Source organism: Phoxinus phoxinus, assembly GCF_949152265.1.
Source record: "Phoxinus phoxinus genome assembly, chromosome: 1".
NCBI classification, from domain to species: domain Eukaryota; kingdom Metazoa; phylum Chordata; class Actinopteri; order Cypriniformes; family Leuciscidae; genus Phoxinus; species Phoxinus phoxinus.
This window is the reverse complement of record NC_136876.1, coordinates 27,414,107-27,438,784: the sequence shown is the minus strand read 5'-3', so window position 1 is coordinate 27,438,784 and position 24,678 is coordinate 27,414,107. Positions and strand designations below refer to the sequence as shown.

General features: G+C 37.3%; 1 protein-coding gene across 6 annotated transcripts; it reads left to right on the top strand.

The window, feature by feature from the left end:
- The first annotated feature begins 485 nt into the window (after window positions 1-485).
- Window positions 486-23,303, top strand: kmt5c (lysine methyltransferase 5C). Of its 6 annotated transcripts, XM_079625225.1 has the most exons (11): window positions 486-795; window positions 3,626-3,758; window positions 5,013-5,178; window positions 5,905-6,014; window positions 6,244-6,407; window positions 6,523-6,542; window positions 15,595-15,731; window positions 15,958-16,118; window positions 16,317-17,048; window positions 17,124-17,228; window positions 17,367-23,303. In XM_079625225.1, exons 2-11 carry the CDS (start codon window positions 3,646-3,648, stop codon window positions 21,806-21,808), a joined length of 6,150 nt encoding a protein of 2,049 aa, XP_079481351.1. In that variant the 5' UTR covers window positions 486-795; window positions 3,626-3,645; the 3' UTR covers window positions 21,809-23,303. The 6 variants fall into 6 exon arrangements, with proteins under 6 accessions (XP_079481351.1, XP_079481352.1, XP_079481349.1 ...); XM_079625226.1 differs by having other exon boundaries at window positions 16,317-16,667; window positions 17,049-23,303; XM_079625223.1 differs by having other exon boundaries at window positions 17,124-23,303.
- The last annotated feature ends 1,375 nt before the right edge of the window (window positions 23,304-24,678 follow it).

Below are 24,678 nucleotides of genomic sequence, written 5' to 3'. Positions count from 1 at the left end.
GTTTGGGAAATTTGTAGGTTATTCATATGTTGGTTTAAAGGATTAGAAATCCTAATTTGGGTATTTAAGATTTTTCAATTTTAAATATTTAAAAACAATCACAAAATATTTTAAATCCATACTTATTGTTTTTAGACAATGTGCAACACATCAAATATTACGTTTAAACAGTAGAAAGAACACAGTGAGGGTAATGAATATTTAAACATCTACTGAGCAGAACCAGAAAAACCTTAATCCCATCAAACATGCATTTTGCCTAACAAACAGTCTGCTATTAAATTGCGTAACTCCATGAGGTCAACAGGACACGGTTACAGAGATGAGGCGGGCAACGGAGCTACTTTCTCGCCCACTGATTGGTAGAAGCTTGTGGAATTTTCTACATCTGTACTCCTATAGGCCAATCTCAACGCCGTGTAACTTGGCCAGCCAATAGGATATGGTGAAAAACGGCGATATCCCTCCCACTCATCACACTAACCAATAGGAACGCGACCATGGATGTCAAGGATTGGTTGAATTTATCTCGACTCCAGGAGGACAAGACTTCTACGTTCGAAAACAAACGCAGTACAGAAAAATTAATGTTAGAATAATTCCAGAATCATTTAAACTCGGCTGCCCATTTTCTGGTTTATGATAATATATCCGCAGCAGAAACATCAGAAAAATGGAATATGGAGACAGCAGGAGCAGATGCCTGCAGCACTCGTAACCAACAGGAAGAGCTAGCCTGTTAGCTTTCAGGCGACATTTGAAGGAAAACCAGACATTTGAAGTAAAGCCCGTCAGGTAAAATACTCTGCTGTTTATTATACTACATGGATATGCACGCGCCACTTTTGGAAATCATATATTATTCAAAGTGAAGAATATAGCATGTTTAAAAATTCAAATTGGACCGTGTGGGTCTGCTTATGTTGTTCAGTGAGCTAAATCGACCGCGGTGGCTTGGGTTGAAGTCCGTTAACTCGACTCCCCGACAGTGATATATGGCCCCTCGCGCCTGTGACCATTAATAATCAGCATTTATGAATGGGCAAAATCAATGATCCCTTTAACGTTACCTCCAGTGAGGTGTGTTGTTTAATAACTACTAATTGGCGCGATCAAAGGTGCTCGGTGACCGATGGGGGTGTAACCGTGAGACCACGCGAAATGTATTATTTACTAGGCTATCATCTAATTTTATTTCCCGTTTGCATATGGTTTTTCTTTTAATTTTTCGCCACTGTGGGCTCGCGCTGAGATCTTTCTGAGCTGGTGTTAACACGCATATTCCCGGAGCTTTTCTTTTCACGCTCGCGACACGTACTACTCGATTACAACTCTAGTGCGAAGTGTTTTCAGACTGAATAACTGCTTTGTAGTGCGACTCCTGTCCTGACCTGTCAGCGGAGAGATGCTTTTTACGTATATTAATCTACAAGAGGAGGATATTTGCTTGCATGACAGCATCAACAAGGGTTACAGTATACAATAATGTATGTACATTGGGTATATAACATGAAACATTACAATTGAACACTAATTGGCATCTGTCATAAACAAGCTTGATCGAGGCCACTTATTCAGCATTTGCCCACTAGAGTCTCTTCCTGAGGAAATGATTATGGTATCGCTTTTGCTTTGCCAGACTTTTTGCTCTTCTGCTGTTTACAGACTGTAAAACATTATTGTGAAGAGAACCTTGTGCTGTCAAATTTTTAGTATCTCTGAACTATTGTTTTAGTAATTGTCCTAACAAAGTGACTCTACTCAGTTTTATACATTTGGATTTGTATGTTTAATTCATGATGCCACACTCAACCAATAAATGTATCAAAATTTCTCGTTCAACAAATTTTCAATTAGTAACAATGAATTGATCTGTAGTTTACTTAATATTTGACCCATACTTGCTATCTTTGTTTCTGAATGTACATTGACCTTTCAAATCAAAGATATCTGACTGGGATATTGATTAAGATGTTTTACATAGACCTCAGCACTTGATCCATGGTGACAATCAACAAATGTAAAAAGATGAGCTCTTAATTCACAACACAAGTGACAAACAATAATGACAAAAGTACAAAAATAGTCCGCAAACAGTGAAGAATATGTATTAATGTGTTGCATTGTTAACACTGGGGGATTCGTACGGCAGTTGTAAAAATGAAACGTTTATGACGTTTGAATATTTAATATATGCAGGGAGTGTTCATTACAGTGTTTTTTTTTAGCGTGCCTGCTGTTTAAATATATTTCAATATTTTAATGATATAGCTACCATAGACTTTAGCTTTACAAATTAATCCTGACAGCTTAAAGAAAAAGTGCCATGAGGGCATGTAAACTATTCAGTATCAAAGTAGTTAGGCTATTAATTTGATATGTGCTAAATGGATTATGCATATTTTAAATGTTATTGAGAAAAACTAGACTGTCTGAGAAACAATAGACTGTAAAACTGAATTTATCACAATCTAAATAAGTTAAGGATACTTATTTGTGGAAAAGTCCAAAAACCTGAGAGTGCATTAATCATTTAGGTTTAAAAATCTGATCCAAATATGGAAAAACAAAGCTTTAAGGAATTAAAAAAAACAAAAAAAAAAACAAGGTTATGATATAAAATAAATTGGAGATATTAAATTCAGATTCTGTTTCTAGGTCTAGGTTTAGTACAGATGGTCAGATGTTCTTGCTTACATTTGAAGCTCAAGATACTCTTAACATTCTCAAATCATTGAACTTGATCATCAGGTTTTACATGGAACTTTAATTTGCACTGCTTGATTGATGCTGTCATTAGGGCAAAAACATTTTCATTCAAATTGTGATGATAATATCATTTGTAATAAATAATTTCTTTAAAATATAAATATTTTCATTAGTGGTTAACATTTGGACACCACTGTAAATCGATTACTTTTACTGTAAAATGAAGGGCCTGTTTACACTGGTATGTAATTGATCGGATTACAAGTAGAAGAGGGAGACACATTCCGGTTTACAATTGCTGTTTTAATCGGTCTATTTTGTCCACTTTCAACCTCTTCTGTCCTGATTTCTTTGAGGGGAGGGTCTATGGGCGGGTAAATGTCTAAACTTTTTCAGATCTTTCGATCTAATGGATGAAATGCTCACGCAATTTACATATGAATGCGACTTGAGATGACGGAAAAACATGCGGAGAGCAGCAGCAGCTTTCGTTTCTGCTTTGACAGCAGCAAGACATTGTGCTTAGTATGATTTTCATCTTCAAACCAAACTTTGGTCCCGTCCCGTCTGGCTACCGCGCATTAGGTCAGTCGGCGGTCTTTTGTGGTTGTTCGAACACATTCAACCACATGAGCGACTACACTACGAGAGAAAGCAATCTGGTCGAATGCGTTTTCGACTACCTCTGGAAATAGACGAAAGTGGATAAGCTCAGAACGTTTTAGACCCTGTTTACACCTGTATGTAGCGTCGCCTACTTGTGATCCGATGGAACAAAATGCATCTTAATACCAGTTGTAAACAGGACCTGAGAGGATAAATAATGGTTGCTCCCTTTCTTTTCCATACGTTATGCTTGTGTTTAATGACCTGCAGCTGTTTGAATGTGTAACTCACCGGCTTCATTTTGTTCCAGCATGTTGATGGTGGGCTACCATGGAGGGATCTTATAGAATGAGTGTGAGAGAGCTTTGTGAGACAGATGATCTGGCCACGAGTCTGGTGCTGGATCCCTTACTGGGGTTCAGCACCCATAAGATGAACATAAGGTACTTATTTTGGACTCTTTTGCACTGCTGCTATATAAATATATAGGCCTATATATATGATGGACAGATTTTATGCACAGTATTTAAAGAAAAATATTTGTTTTGTTGTTCTGATAGTATTTTCATATACAGATAAATAATAAAACCTGAACTGTAATCTGTTTGTTTTACATAGTAATGTAAAACATATGCTGCGTCCCAATTCACATACTGTCCGTCCTAAATAGTATTCGAAATTAGAATTGTGTGTCCCAAATCATAGTTGTTGAAATGAGTATTCCAAAGATACCCAGAAGTGCAGATTCATGCACGCTCTACGGCTAATATTGCTCACAGCCCATTGTGTGTTGTACAGAGGATTCGATTAGAACCACAAACTTGAATAAAAAGCGTTAAACTACAAACATGGTGGATGTGCGAGACGAACGGTTAAGTAGAGGGGTTTAGATAAAGGGTTTTTTAGTCCTTAATAATCAATATCTAACCTAAAGAAAATATATTTATTCAGTGTTATCCACAGTATATTGCATTTGTAACAGCATTCTGAACTTTTATAAAGATATGTTTGGTTATTAACTGAGGAGAGTTCTCCGCATGAAAGACCCACGACTGGCAGATCAACATGCTACTACATTTCTCTTCGATACGGTAGGACATTAAATTAAATTGAATGTGGAGGATTTTAACTATTACAAGATGTTTGACAGTGCAGTTTTAACAGTGTCAGGATGCATTTAACTAAGCGACAGAGCAGTCTGTTAAATACGCAATTATTACGAAGTAGTATGATCCTAATCTTGCCTACTAATCTGCTAAACACTCAAAAGCATGTAGTTTTTCTTCACAAAAACAGTACTTTTAGGACATAGTGTAAGTTAGCAAATTGGGATGCAGCATAGACTACTATTCAAAAGTTTGAGGTAAGTTTTTCAGGTTCATGTTTTTGTAAAAAGTCTTTTATACCTCACGAAAGCTGCATTTTTTGATTAAACAAGCAAACAGAAATATTATTACTATTTTAAATAACAGTTTTCTATTTGAATCTATTTTAAAATGTAATTTATTCCTGTGATGCAAAACTAAATTGTCAGCATCATTACTCCAGTCTTCAGTGTCACATGATCATTCAGAAATCCTTCTAATATGGTTTGCAGCTCAAGAAACATTTCTTATTAATATTAGACTTTTGAACTGTAGTTTACTTTTGATGATTTCTTCCATTTGAAATTGTTTGATTGCTTTCATTGTGTGAAGTCCTCCCCCTGAGATTCGGCGATGGGGTTACCTCAGAGAGACCCTTCTGCGGTTCAAACGCACACATGACTTCCAGGCCACCTTTGATGCTCTGTTGGATGGGGAATGGGTCAGTGGCTATTTCACCGGGCTGGGTTCACACCGACATGAGTTGTTAAAGCAGCATGTGAGTATATGTTATCCAAAATGTATGAACTTTCACCTTTCCTCTTTTAGTACATGCCGTCATCACCAAATAGGAATGTGTGAATGCTCAGAGTTTTGAAAGTGTAGCTTGTTTTTGTGTTTAGCGTAGTAACATTGGTTTGCCTTTACTTCAACTTGTTTGTCTTTGCTGGATCACTGGATCTCTCTGCACACATAAATGTGGACTGTACTGAAAAAGAAAGTTTGTGTAAGATTAACAAGGGCAGGGTCCTTTTATTGATGCAATCTTTAGTTTCTTGTTTTTCAGTTAATCGTTTACTATACTATATGATTTGTTGAGTTTGGGGTCAGTTAGATTTTATTTTATATATTTAAAAAAAAAAAGAAAGAATACCTTTTGAATGCTCTCAAACTGTGAAAAAAATCCTGTTGACCCCAAATGTTTGAATGACAGTGTAAATATACAGAATGAAATCCCAAATGATTCAGAAACTGAAATCAAATCAAGAACTTTCTACACTGTCTGATACTTTGCCCGTACGCTCCAGTAGTAAACGTTCTGAGTGTGGTGTCCTGTCTGTGAGGCCTTCGCTTTTGTAATGCAAGTCATTCAAATGTGGTCTCATTAGACAAGCACAGTGCATAGAAGTAGATTTATTAAAATTCTAGTAATTATTGAATATTGCTGTGCTTTTTTAAAACAATTTTTTAATTCATCTTTCTTTTTTTTATTTCTTCTTTTTAGATGTATCGCTATATGACAGCGTTTCTGTTGGACAACGGAGTGAACATTGAGCCGTGTACCCGCTATTCCTCTGAGACAAATGGAGCCAAAATCACATCCACCCGACACTGGTTAGCTCACTTTTTTTATTTATTTTTATCTATCATAAACTAATTATAATGATTTAATAATTGATATTATAATTTTCATGTTGATCACTGTAAAGCTGTTTTGAAACTATCTGCATTGTATAAAGCGCTATATTAATAAAGGTGACTTAAAATGTAATCATAACATTGGTCTACTTTTTAATTTTGTTGACCACCATATTTGAGGATATGATGATGTTGAATTCTCCAGGCTTGTGGGAGAACGGTTGGAGGTACTGCAGGGCTGTATAGCTGAGCTGAGCCCTGAGGATAGTGCCGTGCTCAGAGCAGGAGTGAATGACTTCAGTGTCATGTACTCGACGCGCAAGAGATGTGCTCAGCTTTGGTTGGGGCCCGCTGCCTTCATTAATCATGGTGAGAGAGCCTGTATACTTATACTAATCAGTCATTTTTTTTTTTTTTTTCAAAATGTGGTCTTTGGTAAGGTACAGAATCTGATTGTGCTTTTTTTTTTCTTGCTTGGGAAAAGACTGCAGACCTAACTGTAAGGTAAGATACTAAATTATTACTTTTGATTTTGTGGGCAATCTTTCGAATTGCTTGGTTTTTGAAAGACCCTGTACATATGTTGTTGCGTAAATGTACATTTTATACAATTAATGCGTTAATTGTCACAATAGATCTGTGCATGCGGTCTTGCAATTGTTTTGCGGTGTGTACTTTGATCTTAACACCTTTAACATGATTATTTATTATTCTCAGGTTAGGTAGAGTAAGTCGAGTCGGGCCTAAATAAGCATTTTAAAATCACTTATTTGGTCAGAAGACCTCTATGGTATTTTCTTATTAAAAGTCTCACAACACCATAAATCGAAGATAGGCAGTGTTTTCTAATAAATTATTTAAATAATAAACAAAAATGTAAATGCAAATAAAAGTTCATACTTTAAGTATAAAATAGCCTACAATAATCACGTTTCGGATCAAAGGTGTAGTAAGCTCTGGGCTTCTTGTCTTCCGCTTGGAGTTTCTTGTCCTCCGCTCTGGGCTTCTAGGCGTTGGGGGTACTGATGTATCAATATCCAAAGAGGCAATCAGCTCATTAGTCTTTATACTTCTGTTGTTTACCACAGGTGTTAGGTTCTAATCTTCTTGATTGACTTAAGTTGTGACTTTCCTAAAGTTTCCCAGTTCCTTCTCAAGGCCTCGCATGTGCCAGCTGTCCACCTTTTCATGTCCTTGAACTCCAGTAAACTCAACCAAGATGGCTGATTTCCTTTTAAGGTTTTAGGAGTAGAATCACAGTTCTTTGTGTCCTTGAGCGCGCACACATAATCGCACACACCTCTGCTCCTCTTTCTCATGGGTAGGCACACACATATACATAACGGACAATTACTGTACATCTATGCCAATACAATATAAGCCATTTTTTACAAACAGAAATAATAAATGAATGAGGCATTTATATAGCGCTTTCATATGTACTACTGTACACCCAAAGCGCTTTACGATCATATCAGGGGATCTCTCCTCAACCACCACCAGTGTGCAGCATCCACTGGGATGATGCGACGGCAGCCACAGTACAACGGCGCTAGTGCGCTCACCACACACCAGCTATAGAGGAGAGAGGAGAGAGAGTGATAGAGCCAATTCAGTGGATGGGGATTATTAGGAGGCCATGATTGGGAAGGGCCAATGGGTGGAATGTTGCCAGGACACCGGGGGTTACACCCCTACTCTTTATGAGAAATGCAATGGGATTTTAAATTACCACAAAGAGTCAGGACCTCGGTTTAACGTCTCCTCCAAGGACGGATAACAATAACAACATTGAATGCAATGCATTGTTCAATAAATTGGCTAAATTTGTGAAACAAAAAGCCATCTACAATAAACAAGGAGGCAGGTAATTGCATTTTCTTGATATTATTCAACACCCCCTTCATGCAATTATCCTGACTCATTATCCATCATTCTCAGATCTAAGTGTGGCACAAACTTTGTTCACTTCATCAAACTTAACCAATAACATGGACATTTTTTCATCATTCTTAAATACATCGGTTTGTTACACATTCATGTAATATTTCACCCAATGTTGTTTTCTGGTTCCCACAACAAAAAATAATCAATTATATTTCTTATGTAATTATATTATAATTTATGTATCATCAAGGGGCAACACTTTGTGCTTTTGCTTGATTATCATGTAGATTAGGCCAATTTGGATGTAAAAAAGAATCCATTACTTCAAGCAAGCACCCTATAGGTCTTCCCAGTAGAACGTGCGGCTCCTCCCCTGGCTCAGACATCCTGTGCCGACTGACGTCTCCTGGGTCTTTCGGGCACAAAGTTAGTATCTGAGGATGTGAGGTGTTTTCTCGTTCCAACTACAAGTTTTAACACTCCTCAGTTTGAACCAGTCTTGAAACGTTTACAGTGTTCAAACAAGGCACAAAGTTCCTTTTCTATCATAGCTTGTAAATGTCCAGTTTCTAACCTCTGGGTCAAATATTTTTCAAGCAACTCATTTTGTCATTCAAATATCTTACACTAAATTCAGTAATCATTTCTTGAGCATTAACACATTCTCAGATATCGTCACTGTACCATGAAATATAACAAGCTCTTTTTTGTAGTAATTGTTGTATAAATATATCGCATTATAAAATTCTTTCTCTGGTTCATTATGGTTACATGCCATGCATTCATTATAATCAAAACAATCCAGTAATTAAACCTTTGTATCCAGAGTAATCCTTCTGATGTTTTCCTGAGTTTCTGAGAATATTATATAAGTTCAAACATAAATTATATATCAACAAATCAATTTGTTCCTATACATAAGGTTCACATAGTCAAGTTTGTAAAACATAATCTTTCAAGCTTAAACATTTCCATCAATTTAAGCCTTTTATACTTTTGATTTGTTGATATATAATGTATAATTTATGTTTGAATTTTATATAATGTTATCAGAAACTCAGGAAAACATCAGAATGATTACTCTGGATACAAAGGTTTAATTAATGGATTGTTTTGATTATAATGAATGTATGGAACCATAATGAATCATAATCACAAGAGTTTCTTCTTCAATTACCATAGCTTATGTTTTAATTTCCTTAATATATTATTTATATTCAAAGTCTACTGAAGCCAATTAACTCTTTTATTCATAAAGACTTAAAACATATTTCAAAAGCATAAACATTCTTTTCAGTAATTTCGATGATCAGTGTCTGGTGGCATCTTATACATTTTAAATCCTCAAAATATAACCCAGTAATGAAATCGTCAGGAGTTCTCACCCTCATATTCTTGTTATCCATTGATTTGTTTGTTACTATAACACCTTTTCACGTTAAAAAAAAAAAATATATATATAATATATATATGTGTGTGTATGCATGTTAAATATGATTATACAAATTATTTCTTCAATTACAGTAATATATTTAGTTTTCTTAATTTAACATGTATTTATCAGTCAGTCAAAAAACAATAAATCCTGTAACCCCTTTTAGCATAAGTGCATTCGTATTTACCATATCAAACCACTTCATATTCTTTCATTAAAATAATAAAGTACCGGTAATAACATTTACCAGAATTTCCCAAAGGGTTTCACTGACCCCAGCTAAGGTCTCAGTGCTGGTGGATGCAGTGCTGTCATTGCTTGCTATTGTAGTCTTATGTTCAAGTCTATCTTATGACTAAATAAGAAGCACATACAAACTATATAGGACTACTTATGCCATTTCTGCCCCCTTCTTTTGAGGGGTTCCAGATTCAGTCAAGGCCATTAGGTGATCTTGGTTCATAATGAGAGCTTGTTTGTCCTCCTTATCTGCTCTCTTGCTGTTCTCAAACGCCTGCATCCAGGTGTGTCATTCGGGTCCAATGTATTTCAAACATTACAATATGCCTATTATTTATAGTGAGCTTATTTTCAATTACTAATTTAATTTATGGTAGCGTACTAATAAATTAATTATAGTTTAGGTTGCTTTCTCCACTCTTTTACCAGTTTATTGACCATCATCCTTGTCCAGTTTCTCTCCCATTTTTTTCCAGTCTTTATAGTCCATATCTTCTCTATATCTTCTTTCTGCATATTAGAATATATTAATATCTAATATAATATATTAGGATTATGGAAAATATTGCAGTATCTATTTTATGTGACTCTTTAAAATATTATTGGCCTATATGCTTCATTTGCTATCATCATGTATTCCTTGATACAAGATCACTCTTAGTTTCTGCATATTGTCACTTTTAAATAAGACAATTCTGTGTACAAAAATATTTTCTTTCCTCTAAAAAAAACCTGTCCATTTATCATATGTATTTTTTTATCATGGTATTTAGGAATTTACTTAAATAACCTATGTTTTTCTATATCATTTTTTCTTTCTCACTCTTACTACAAGAAAGAGATAATAGCCTCCTATCCATGTATTTTATCACAGAATAGAATGAGGCATTTATATAGCGCTTTCATATGAACTACTGTACACCCAAAGCGCTTTACGATCATATCAGGGGATCTCTCCTCAACCACCACCAGTGTGCAGCATCCACTGGGATGATGCGACGGCAGCCACAGTACAACGGCGCTAGTGCGCTCACCACACACCAGCTATAGTGGAGAGAGGAGAGAGAGTGATAGAGCCAATTCAGTGGATGGGGATTATTAGGAGGCCATGATTGGGAAAGGCCAATGGGTGGAATGTGGCCAGGACACCGGGGGTTACACCCCTACTCTTTATGAGAAATGCTATGGGATTTTTAATTCCCACAAAGAGTCAGGACCTCGGTTTAACGTCTCATCCGAAGGACGGTGGTCTTTGACAGTATAGTATACCTCTACCAGCAGCAATCTGGTTTTCTCAGGTGGTCTCCCATCCTGGCAACCAGTTTCGGGCTACAGGGTGATATGGCTGCTGGCAATATTATATTACCATCTCTTAGTTAATTTTCTTTCTAGCCAGTGCTAGAATATGCTTCTATATTCTTCACATTAAGTTTTCACAATATTAGTTCCATTATCACCAAATAAGTCTCATAATCTTAACTTTATTATGACTTTTAGGATGTGCTTCTGTTCCATTTTCTAAATTACATTCTTACACAATTCTATATAGGCCTATATATATATATATATATATATATATATATATATATTAATAATAATAATAAAAAATTTTTTTTCATAAATGTTCTTCTTAAACTTTGCTAAGTCTGACTACTGTTGCTATAGTGTTTACATTTCTATTTCCCTTTTCCCAAAATATTCCAGCTCTAACCAAATGTATATATACCTTTCCATCTTTTACTCTTATTTAACTTTAACTTTATATTAAAATAAAGTTTACCTGACTTTTTTTGTACTCAGTGCCTCTCTTAAGATCTCATAACTATTGTTTTACAGGTTTTTAAGCCTCTAGCATTCTGAAGTACGAGCTCTTCTTGCTAATACAGTGTGGGAAACGATCTTACACACACCTCTGTTGCCTTTTCGAGTCCGAGCTGTGCTCACAAACTCTCTCTTTAACCGGTACACCTATTTTACACTAAAATCATCCCGGCTGTTCCAGGACCAATAATTCTGTTTGTTTTAAAGATATCATAGCAGTTTGATATTTACGGTCTATCCAGGTCTGGTGGTTAAATTCTTTTTAGCACTCTACCACGCATGTAAAACATTTTCCTTAGCTGTTTATTAACAATAACATCACATTTTCCTTTTCTAGCAGTCTTCTTCTGTAATTTTATTACATGTTCACATTTTTCCACTGTATTGCTGCTAGACCTACTTCAGTCTTTTAAGTTTTTAGTCTATCTCTAGACAGGAGCCTCGTTCCATTTCTAGAACCGTTGTCTGCCTGAAAGGCTAATTTTCCTTTCAATACATGAGAAGCTCCTCATGTATAAGCTTAAATATTTCCATTGTTGGGCTTTCCCTGTCAGAAGCGAAGCGTCCTTCACAAACTGGTCTTATCTTTAGCCCGTTTCTGCCTCTCACTCTCTGAGGCTGGCCGTGTGAGTCTTTTCTGTCTTTCCTTTTTATGGCTTTCTCAATCTCTACGACCCTCTCGCTTGTAAAGTTATCTGTTCTACACGTGTTCATCCCTTTCTGGGCTATCTATAAATAATCCCTCTAGATTATAAATATATATTTTTGGGGGTTTTACAGGTTGCCTTTTAGTTGGTGAGTTACTAGCTTTCAAAGTTCTTACTTCTAAGACTCAAGCGCACGAGTGCGGAATCGAATGGGCAAGCATTGCTCGACCATGGCCAGGGGTTTTTATAACATTAAAGCTTAACATTTTAATTATTTGTTTAGGCTACTTTGATATAAATTACATGTAAGGAAGTTTTTATAATAGAAACGTTATAATAACTTGTTTCTACTCGTTTTTGAAATATAAACATTTAAATGGTGGCTGTCATAAAAACATGACAGATTTATTCAAACATACTATTTAAGAACAGGTTAAGTAAAAATACAATGTAAATAATAGTGCATATTTTTTTTCCTCTCTATAGTTCTTTTTAAGCTTAACGTCATCTAGTCGCTGATCATGGCCTATAGAGTGCACAACTGTATAAGAAATCTTTGATTTCCACTTTTTCGCTCTGTTCCTAATGGTTAAAATCAAATGACAAATAATCGCATACTCCACAAGGCTCCAGACTGTGGCTAAAACGTTAACCTTTGCGACCAAAAATATTTATTTGCGAGTGATATTTTTGCTGAGATCGCAACTGGTGACAATATAAATTTACATGTTATGAATAAAAATTGTGTGCAATTTTTTACCTTTTTACATGCATATTCTGTGATGAGCATCACATCTTTTTGCTGTGTTGATGTAATAAAATAAGACGACGAGCATCATATTTGCAGTGGGGAAAAAAATAGAAATTTGAGCGAGCGCCAAAATACGCACGGGGACAGCGAGGGTCAGCTTTCCGTGTCAGAAACGCTTGTCAAAACAAAAATATCAGGCTTTTTCAAAGCCAGCTCGAGAGAGATAGAAAACAACAGAGACGTGTCAAGGAATGAACATGCAAGTGCTGTAAAAATGCAGGAAGACATTGTCTATTTCGTGTACACAACATGGATAAACTACAACAGATAAACGTCGGCTGTGTAGACGTGAACTAATCGTTAACAATTCAAAATTTTAATTGAAATGATATAGATTCTTATTCTCAATATCTTTCCTGTTTTCTGTTACTGCCTGAACCTCACATTATTTGTAGTGCAGCCATTTGTTATCTCAGTAAGATTTGTATTTAATTGTCACCTTTATGTCTCCTAATGTGTTTGTTAATTTTAGTAAAAAAAATAACAAACTTTCAGCTTTCAAATTATGGAAATTTTATCACAACAAATGTCGTTTTGGCGCTCTTTAATGTGACCTGACAGATCGCTCAATCAGTATTTCAACCTTGGAAAGAGCTTGTATAGAACAGCTTGAGAACAATCATGTCACATAACGTCAAATTTACCTCACAAAATCCATTTTGTCCACAGAATCCAAGCATCCATTCAATGATCAGACTCGTTAGTCAGCAAGAAAAATAACTAGAAAGGGGTCATTTTCTAAATATATGCACTATATCACATAATCCTTATATTTTTACTTAACCTGTTGTCTGCATGACAAAGGATGAAAGGAGCTAAAATTAAATTCAACACCGCTTGTATAATGGCATATAGCTGCCTTTCAACAAATTTACTTCTCAGATATTACTAATGAAGAAAAATAGATTGGGTGTGTGCAAGACATGCGACAACGTTTATATGATGCATTAGGAAGAGGCCAAACTATACTAATTGGCCAAGTGATGGTGACATAATTATGGTCTGTGACACTGGTTCAGATTCTGTGTATAGAAAAATTCTTTGTGACTGTATGTAGTTCTCAAGCTGGAAAAGCAATTCAGTTCCTACTTTAAGTTAATCTTAGTTCCCAGGACATCCACAAGATGGATGAAAATGCTGCTACTGGAAAAGGAGGGCAGATGTGACAACACATGACAAAATTAAAACCTCATAATTTTTTGGCACTTAAATAAATAATTTGGCCTTTCAGACAGGACGCGGAATGCGCTGCGCTATGAAACCTATTAATTTCAATGGCTTGCGCTACGCAAGGACGTTCTGTTGCTGCGTCGACCGCACGCTGTGGTCAAAGTTCAAAATAGTTCAACTTTTGCTGCTGCGCTCTGTGACGATTACCAGCTCGGCCAATAGAAACGGGGCATCCAAACTTGAACTTTGAAAACTCTGCCTACTTTGCACTGGCCAGCGCAGCGCAAATTGCTTTGTATCTAAAGGGCAACGCCCAGCGGGCAGCGCCGTGCATTCCGCATCCTGTCTAAAAGCCCCTTTATAGACCTTATTTCCCTTATAGGAGCCAATGGCTCCTTAATTGATTTATTTATTTTGTCTGGAGCCCTGCGCGAAGGGCGCTCAAGATATGTTTGATTATACCATCTGAATGCTGAAAATTTATCTGGTGAATGCATGTTTTTAAACTGCTTATTCTACACACAAGTTAATCGGCATTCTAAACTTATGAGCAGCTACATTGTAACAAACACGCATACAGACAGTAGCTCGCAGATTGTGTGCACAGAAACATTCAGTAGTGCAAAAATCTATCTAAAAATTTTCTGTGATTTATAAATAAAATAGCTTTGAAACTAAAAAGTTCTAGCATATATTTAGTAACCAAAACCCACAGCCTCACTATTATTAGAGAGATGCTGCCAGGTAGAATTAATTCACATGCAATCACTCTTTCACTAATGCATTCATATAAATGTATTTTGTACTGTGCTACCTTATCTGTATCTGATTTGGAACGAGCAGAAATCTGTGAGAAATACGATCCAAAGATAAAGACGTCGGCTATCGGAACAGAAACAGAAAAAGCTGCTGCTCTGTTTTTCCATCGTCTCCTGTCGCGTTCATGTTTAAATTGCGTAAGCTTATTTCGTCCATTCAGTCCATTTTGATCAAATTGAGAATTTATTAAAATCAAGAAATCAATATTTTTTTAACTCTGCCTTAGTGTTAACTTAAAATATTCTGTCATATACACGTCTAAAAAAAAAAGAAAAAAAAAAAGACATAATTTAAACACGGCCCATTATTTTTTTTATATAATTTAAACATGGGGTAGGTTTAAATGTTGGTTTTTATCCATCTAATTTGTATGTGGTATTTATATGACCTCTCTAGTTTATCATTGTTAATTTGTTTTTTTGTATGTTTTGCCAAAAGTCTGAGTCATTGTAGTCCTAAATGTAGACAACAACTTGTACATGGATGTATATAGGAAAAAATACACTACTTTTCAAAAGTTTGGGGGCAGTAAGATTTTAATACTTTAATTTAGCAAGGATGCATTCAATTGATAATAAGTGTCTGTAAAGGTATCTATAATGTTACAGAATATTTCTGTTTCAAATAAATACTGTTCTTCTGAAATTTCTAAAATAATCCTGAAAATAATGTAAGTATATAAATAAGTAATTTGCTCATAATGTTTGTTTCTGTTCCTCCTGTTAGTTTGTCCCGGGAGATAAGAATGGAGCCTGTGTAAAAGTGGTGCGGCCCATCTCTCCAGGGGAAGAGATAACCTGTTACTATGGGGACAGCTTTTTTGGGGAGAATAATGAAATGTGTGAATGTTGCACATGTGAGAGGTAAGAGTAAATCTGTTAATACTGCTTTATGGCCATATGCTACTGATGATGTATTGATGTTAGATCTATGATGCATAATTATCTCAATGGACGCGTGTAATTATCTGAGCTGAGCTGAATTAGGTTTTTAATGTCAATTAGGTTTCTAATGACACAAATCCATTTAAAGCTGTTTAAATATGCTTTTATTACAAGATAAATGATCTAATGATGCCAATCTATGCAGGAGAGGAGAGGGATTGTTTAAGACGAGAGACCAGCTTGCAGATGTGGCTTGCTCCAGGGATCCTTCAGGACAGAAATATGAGTTCAGAGAGACCGATCTTAGGCTGAACAGGAATAGGGGAAATGGCACTCCCAAGCCATTCCTCACTGTATCAAACTCGGGTATGCTTGTTATACCATTCATATTTTATTTTTTGTCCCAGAGTAAAATGTATGTGTTTTGATTCTAAAATCGCAAAGGATATAATTAAACATCCAATGCAATTGCACAATAATGTGGTGAAGAAGCTAGTATTGTCAACTAATCTCACTATTATCAACCTCTTAACTCTGGCTGTCTGTTCTTCTCATCTTTGTCAGTCTTGCCAATGAGGAATAAATTTTCCCAAAGGACGAAGAGGAACGCCCTTGTTTTGAGCAAGATGAGAAAGACTGATAGGCGGAGGAGGGTGGAGCATTGCAAACAGGTGGAAAAGAGAACACAAAACCTCTTATCTTTACATCACCTCAAGCTAAAGGAGCTGAGCATCTGCCTCCATCAGCACAGCACAAATTTCCTATTAAGCTGTAAGGACCCCTTGAGCAAAGAAAGGGCCCTGCTCTACCTAATTGAGAAAGAGCGACCAAAACCAGAGAGGATCACAAAGAACAGCAAATCTGTCTCTCCAATACCCAGCAGGGCTAACATAAATGGACCAGAGGAGAGAAAGGGTGAGGATGGAGAACTGTTAAAAGGAGATCCTGTCATTAGATTTAAACCCTTCACTCTTGAATGTGTTTCCAGTGTACATGAAAAAAACAGTATGAAGGCCAAGGGGCGTAAAATTGATGCATCTTCTGTCAGAATTGTCCACCAGGGCATTTCCTCAAGGACCAGGAATATTCTTCGTAGTCGTTGGAGCAATCTCCGAGCAAGGACTGGATCTAAACTCTCCAGATTCAACAAAAGGAGGACCAGACTGATCAAATCAAACTCTAAAATCTCTACAGACCGAAATGAATGCTCTGACTCGCAGACAAAAGATGGAATGCAGCAAAAAGGAAGTGAGGTTGAGTCCAAGGAGATCACTAATCCTGTTTTAATCTCTCCAGGTAAACCATGTACTGATAAAAATGTACATCTTGATGGAGATGCTGGAGCTAACAGTGAAAAATCATCACAAACAGAGAGCATGGTGATCAGAGAGGCGCAGCAGAGAGTCTTTAGGGATCGCCTCAGGGAAGTGGCTGGTGACGGTAGACACATCAGCGGTTCCATTACTCCTAGGAAAGGTGATGTTAGTTATTGTGTAGCTTCAGAGACCTCAGGGGATAACAAGCAAAACCACAGGCAGTCTGGATCTAGCGCTGTAAGCATTACACCCTCCTTGTCTTCACCATCTCTTAACAGTCCTATCTCTTTCCTCTCAGGGTTAAATCGTTACCTCAAAGTAAGTCTGGTCAGGGTGGCTATCCCAGGAAAACCAGAGGGCGAAAGTACAGGTCAGAGGGAGTCAGACAGTAGAAAAAACAAGGATAAAGCAGCAGCAGCAGCATCAGTACAGCAGAGCACAAAGTTAAATGGGAGCAAAGAAAGCAATAGACAAGGTAAGAAAGGTGTGAAGGAGTTGTATTTCAGACCAGTAAATATGGAGAGTGCAGATAAGTACCTAAAAGTAACATGTGATTTAGAGATTGGCAAAACACAACCTGTTGTGAAAGAATGTTTGGATTTGCATGTTAAAGAAAGCCACAGTGAGCATGAAAATGAAGGCAAGCAAGATAATAATGTTGTAACGGTTGCATCTGTTGAGGTCACAATTCCCAAAAAATCTGAAGATTCTATAAAGAAAAGGAAAGGAGTAGATAAGGATAAGAAACAAACAAAAGTTGAGGGTATACCTGAGGTGCAAGATAGAGAAAAAGTCAATAAGCTGGGAGAAGGAAATCACTTGAAAAAGAAAGTGTTAACAGTGCATTTTGGGAGCAGGACTGTTATTGTTAAAGAGGCAAAGGTACTGCTGACGGATATTAAAAAGAGTTTGAGTGGCAAGCTTAATCAAGATAAATATGCTGATGACCACCAACTTCCATGCAGTTACAGTGGTAACGGAGAAGTTGATAATATGAAGACACTATCACTTGCTGACAATAACGAGACAAAGGACAAGCATGATGCACTTAACAGAAAGGAGCACTCTATTCAGGAACTCACTGCAGCTGATCAGCCAAATATACATCAAGATACTCAAGTGAGACAGTCAGAAAACACTTTGATTTCCCCAGACCCTCCATCCTTGTCCATGGTTTGTCTGGATCATAGTTCTCAGAGCAGTATTCCCCTAAAGAAACGAGCATTTCGAGAATCGCTTGATACAGACCCAGAACAAGATGTTAATGTACCTGCAAAACCGTGTACAAATGTCAATAAGGACACAGAACTCAACTCGGACAATCTGTTACCTAAGCCAAGTGAAAGCAGCAGTGTGGAGACAACATTGCTGAAATGTTCATTACTAGAATCAAGTCTAACTCATAAAGGCAATGTTGGCGTTGGGTCCAAAAAGCGTGGCTCATCCAAGTTGAAACAAAGCTGTAAAATTCTTCAGAGTGCTCAGCATGGACCAGTGAGAAACAATGTCAGAGTTTGCGAATACAGGGATAGCACAAATAATGTACCTGTTTGTGAGAGGACAATCAATGACCTTATGAGTGAAAAAACCCAAATTAAAGGAAAATTTGTTAAATGCAACACGAGAGAGGAGAACCAAGCAAAAAGTGTGGAAGGAACTAAAGGACCAGAAGGCTGTGAGATTATGGATAATATAGAAGATGCCATCAGAGATGAGTTGTCTACCTCAAATGTTTTGGATAAGACCGAAGAAGAGCAGAGGCTAAATGTCAGAATCCGCCTTAAGAGGAAAAGGGGAAAGGAATGGGAAATGGATAGTACGGATGAAGCTGAAAGTGTTGCGGACAAATCAAGCCCACAGCAATGCTTGGATTTAGTTGACCCTTTTAGGGCCATTTTGGATTCTGTCTCAATTTTAAATGCAGAAATGGAGAGGATTCGGGGTCATGGGGAGGCTGATAAAGGCATAGGTTTGGAGAAAGCCACCAAAGCAGTCCAAGACGTGCTAGAGCATTGCAGAAAAGAATGTGCAACTAAACCATGTAAAAGACAGCAAAAAGTATCAAAAGTTTGCATCAACAAGAAAAAAGCCAAACGCACACCAAAAGAAATAATTCAAGACCGTAATGAGGTTACCAATGCACAACTCCAACAAAACTCATCTGGTCCAAAAATTGAAACGGGCATTGATGACATTAAACCTTTACCTTTGATTAGATTGTGCAGGAGAGCTGAAGGCAAGTGGGAGGTGGAGTGGAAAGAAGCTCAAAATGAAGATGGGAGCATTGATACTGTGTACAGGGAGCCAAATAAGTTAACATCTGTCTCTTCTACAGCAGCAATACTGGAACAGATGCCTCTTTGCAAAGTTAAAGTGGAAAACCCGTCTCCTTGCCAGCAAATAATGGCAGTGCGTAGTTGTACCAAGGGGACTGAGACCTTCAAAGATCCAGTGAGTTTTGAAACTTCACCTCTACCATTATCTCTTTCACCTTTATCGCTTTACTCTCCTTGTTATGATGGGCTGACAGGAGTTGGTAATGTCAGTGGGAGTATTGAAGCAAAAGAGGATATAAGAGAGCATGTGTCAGACAATTCCAATATTCTTAAGACTGGAGTTAGTAAGACTGAGAATAAAGGAAGGAATGACTTGTGCTTGAGTCACAATTTGTTTCAGATTAATAAAAGTCTGTCAAAACTCCAGGCTCTGAGCCAGTCACAGATATGTGAGAAAAGTGTTCCCACTAATACCAGTGTAACATCCTCTCAGAATCCGTCTCCTCCCATCTCTCCCTTTTCCACAGAGTGCAGCTTTAGTAACTATTCAGAGGATGTGCTTGACTTTCCATGTTTAAATCTTGAAAGCTACGATCAGATGCCTGCACAAAACAGCTTGGCAAGCTCTTTGATAGATTACTGTCCTGGGGAACCACATAACACAGGATCCTTCAGCAGCCCCTTCTCCCAAAGTCCCACTGATGCATGGAATCCGGAGACCCCTTACCTAGGATCCCCAAGCCCAGTGAGTAACTTTAGTAGCGGTGAAGATCTAAGCTTCCCGGATCTTGTCTTTGCTCAATCGGACACATCCTCATCTGTTTGTGCGCCTCAACTACTCTTCAAAGATAAGTTGTGTAATACAGCCACAAGTTCTGCTGCTCTTCAAGACCCTGAGAAGGATCTGTACTTGTCTGATGGCGAGTTGTCAAAAAGTCCAATAGATCTCCTGGTGCAGGAAGATTCAGCAACACCATATCTCCCCAAAGACCTGACAATGTTCAACAATGCATCTACAGGTGCTAAACAGCCTGTACACCCAACTGTGCGCTCGCATCCTCAGGATAAAAAGTTAAACTTTCTTGAATCCCTTGTAAACACAAAGTCCTCTCAGTCAGTCCTTGCTAAAATTGATGCTAAAGACAAAACTCATGGACCTCTCAATTTGCAAAGCTCTAATACTAAATCTGAATCTGTAATTTCAAACCAGACAACGCAAAGCCTACACGGTGCTGGAACTCAGAGTAACCTTGTTACACCCTTCCATTCCCTTCACGTAGGAAATAAGTCAACCTCACTTGCAGAGTATTCCGGTGCGTTCAACTCTGGTAATGCACATTTTCGTAGCAATGACAAGAAGCTTCCTTTTTTTCCAAACCCCAAGAATATCTCGAAAACCGAGGTAGGCCAAAATGCTTGTCAAATTCCCATGGCTGCAGGCAGCTCAAAATCTCACAACAACCTGGAAAGCATCTTTGCTTGGCCCGGTCCATCAAGTTCTCACAGTGGAAAAGATTCTTCAGCTAGATGGCCTAATGCTGGGTTCTCAAGATTTCCGGAAAATCTGCAAAAAAGCCCAAAGAACATGCTTTCCAAACAGTATCCTGCAAATCCCAGTCAGCAAGGTGATCACATTCACCCTGTTTATTTTGTTAGCTCTAGCAAAACCTCAACAAATGCTTTCAAGAACATTGCAGGTATGAAGCCTCAGATCTCAAGAAATGATAAAGATCCATCCCTGCCCTCCACATATTTATTTTCCTCATCTCAAAGTTCTCAATGTTACAGTACAACACAAAGCAAACTCTCAAAATTAGAGAAACCCCATGCTGTTGTGGCTCCCACTCAAAACACTCAACTTTCTGGAGTGTCTTCTATTCAGCCCAATAAGAATACGATGTGTCCAAACGTTTCTCACTGTGATTCTTCTGATTTCAACTTCAGCTCCTCTCTTTCACCTCCTGTATCGCAGCACAGGAGTCCTCATCTGGGACGCAGAGAATCCACAATCCATGAGGTCCCATTGACTAAAACCCAGTCAACCACCTTTGAACACATTCAGCCTCCTCACCAGTCTTACGTAGTGAACTTCACCGGAGATCATTCCGTGACTCTGGGATACAGTGGCGATGGTGAAAACTTAAATTACACTGGTTCAGGACCTGCAAATTACACTTATCATTGTCTTATGGAGCCTTCAGGAACACAAGGAAAGCTGGTTGTAGAAGCGTGTGGTCCCTCAAACTTCACACCTTCTCCCTCTGCGAGTAGGTCTAAAGTCCATGGAGACCAAATTGGAAAGGTTCAGCAGCATCAGGGGCAGCCTGGAACTCACCCATATAATTCTCTACACTTCTCCACCTCCCACTCGCAAAGCACCGCCATAGCGGATCGCAAGCCCAAGAGACTGAGGCTTGTGGTGACTGACGGTACAGTGGATCTGGACCTACAATATACTGATTAATAACATCCTTTTGTTGTTGATATTCTAAGAAGTTATTTATTTAAAACTTCAATGTAATAAGGTGTTCTTTTTGTTTTCATTAAACTTATATGGATTTATGTAAATTGTCCTGTTCTTAGCATCAAAACAGACTTTTTTTCTTGAAATATTTAAAGACATATTTTTATTAGCACACTTGCTTAATTATTTGTATGCTACATTTAATGAAGTTTGTTTAGTACATTATTATAGAAGATAATATTTTCATGCTAGTGGTTACTGTACGTACAAAAACAAAGGAAAATAGATATTCTGTTGATCCTGTAGTACACAAGACTTGCCACATGATGGGGATGCGGTTCTCCACCATGTGGACATTTTCTCTTTCCTCCTAGCCTTTTCAGTTGAGAGTTGGCAATCTAGATTGCTTTTTGTTAAAAGAACATGTCCTATCAAATGTGAGGAAAAATAAGTGTGTATGTCAACTTGCATGGTTTAGTGTGTTTGCACATGAAGGACCAGAGCAAAGTTCATGTGCTTTCAATTTTGGATTGTTTCAATGACCATTTGACAAGTTGAATATGAGTGTGCAGTCAATGGTTGAATAGAAGTGTGCAGTCAATGGTGCTCATATGACAAGCATATACTTGGAGCAGCTCTCAGGTGTCCTGTATTTGGATCCTGCATGTCATGGAAGAGAAGCTTTTACATTAAATGCTTACAAATCACACACATTTCTGGATCTTATCATCTGTGATGTAATGACATGTAATGTGGAAAATATGGGTTGCTATTCAAATACTTTTATTTTGTATAGCATCCCATCTTTTCCACACAAATCACACACTTTTCAAGCACAAATGTGTTTTGACGTTTGATGCTTTTTTTTCCTCTAACTCTAAACCTGAGTCTATCAGCTTCATGGGTTTTTGTATCATATTGGGTATTGCTTTGGTACATTGGGCAAATGCATAATTTAATAGTTACCACTTGTATTACTCTAGAGAGATGTTTAGTGTCCTTCAGAGCTGATCCTTAATCAGACTCACTTAACACTTGATAGATTATTGTTACGATAATGTACTGTAGCCCTGTAGGTCACCAAGACCCAAAACCTGACATCTCCAAACTTGTATAATGATTTAATTTTTTTTCTCCCCAGTCCATGTCAGAGATGGAAGCATTTGTTGGCTTCTCAGTTTTAACAGTTGCAGACATGAGAGCCCTGGGCTGTCCTACATGTTTTTGACATAGTTGTGTTAAGCTTTGCCTTTGTCTATAAAAAGCTAGTGTATTCATTATATTTATTTTAATATGTTCTTAACATGGTGCTTCAATATAACTTAATTTTTGGATTGTACTGAACTTTGTGTATTTTACCGTTTTTTAATATCTACAATTCAGATGTCTCTTTCTGGTATGTCTTGTATGGCCATCCTGTTTGTTACTTAGGACATTTGAGATGCATTTTAAATTGTAATGTTCCACTGTAAAATTGTAAAAAAAAAAAAAAAAAAAAAATGAAAGTAATGCAATTAAAATGAAATGATTTTAAAAAAACTGCTCTTGGTATTTTAGCATACTGAAATGATATTTTGTTTTTGGATTTTCTCTCGCTCTCGTAAACCGTTCTCTCAAAAAGAACAATTTAGTCTTAGTTATCAGGAGATTATGACTAAAGAATATAAAATGTCTTTCCTTTTTTTCAACTGCACCAATGAAGCCAGTTAAGATTCCTAAATGTTCTGAAAGAGCGCTACTAGTATATTTTCTGAAGGTTATGGGTCTTACAGGTATTTTCTACAGTGTCTGATTTGGCCAAAATTCTGCAAAGAATCGATTTCTATCCTTCTCTAAAGTATTTACCTTTACCTTTGTCTCTTACCTTTTGCCTTTCAAAAAACACTTATTAAATGCTTTCTCCCTGCTGCTTTTGTTACAGTGCCTTTGGTTCTTCCTCATCCCACAATACTTATTTGAACCTTTGTCCACTGCTTCTTTCCACCTATTCATCCCCCTTTCCCCACTCATGACCCATTTTCTCTTTCCTCCAACAGTCAGCAGAGGGTTAACTCTGAAGCCAAGTGGAGCAGCTTTTTTCATAACGAGGACACAGGCAGCAAGGCAGTGGATAGTGAGGCGGTAAAAAGCTGAACCTTTGAGGCACTGCGGAAAACACAGTATGATCCAAAAGTCTTACTATATCACCATGAATTTCTTGGTGCAGATGTAATAATTCATAAACCTCAGTCTTCAGTTGTTGAAAGACCTCAACATGCAATTCATGCTATTGACTCAGATATTGACCCAAGGTTTTGCTTCTTTTGAAGATACTGCCTTCCTCAGTGGCTAATATTACAGATGGATTTGTGCAACAAAAGAGATGTACAGTAGCATCCTCCATTTTAAAGTGCTTGTGTGTAAAACAGGCACTAGCCTGCTTGATTCATCTGTGCTTTTCTCTTTTTGAATTATTCAGTAATCCTTTCCCACACCGAGCCATCCTCCCTCCCTTCCTCCCACCTTCCTGTACACATAATGTTACTAAACATTGAGTTTAGAATGGCAAAATGAACTTGAATGGTTCTTTGGGTTTGCACATTAAGGACCACAGCAAAGTTCATATGCTTTTAATAGGAGTGTACACTCAATGGTGCACATATGACAAGCACATACTGTAATTGGATTCCTGCATGTCATTTAAGAGAACTGTAGCAGCTGCTACGTTAAATACTTACAAATCGTTAAAATTTCTGGATCCTATACCATCTGTGATGTAATAACATATAATGTGGAAAAGATGGGATGTCACGTCCTGTACACAATGTTACTAAAAATTAAGTTTAGACTGACAAAATTAGCCTTTCTATGTGTTTCTTCATGGTAGCCTA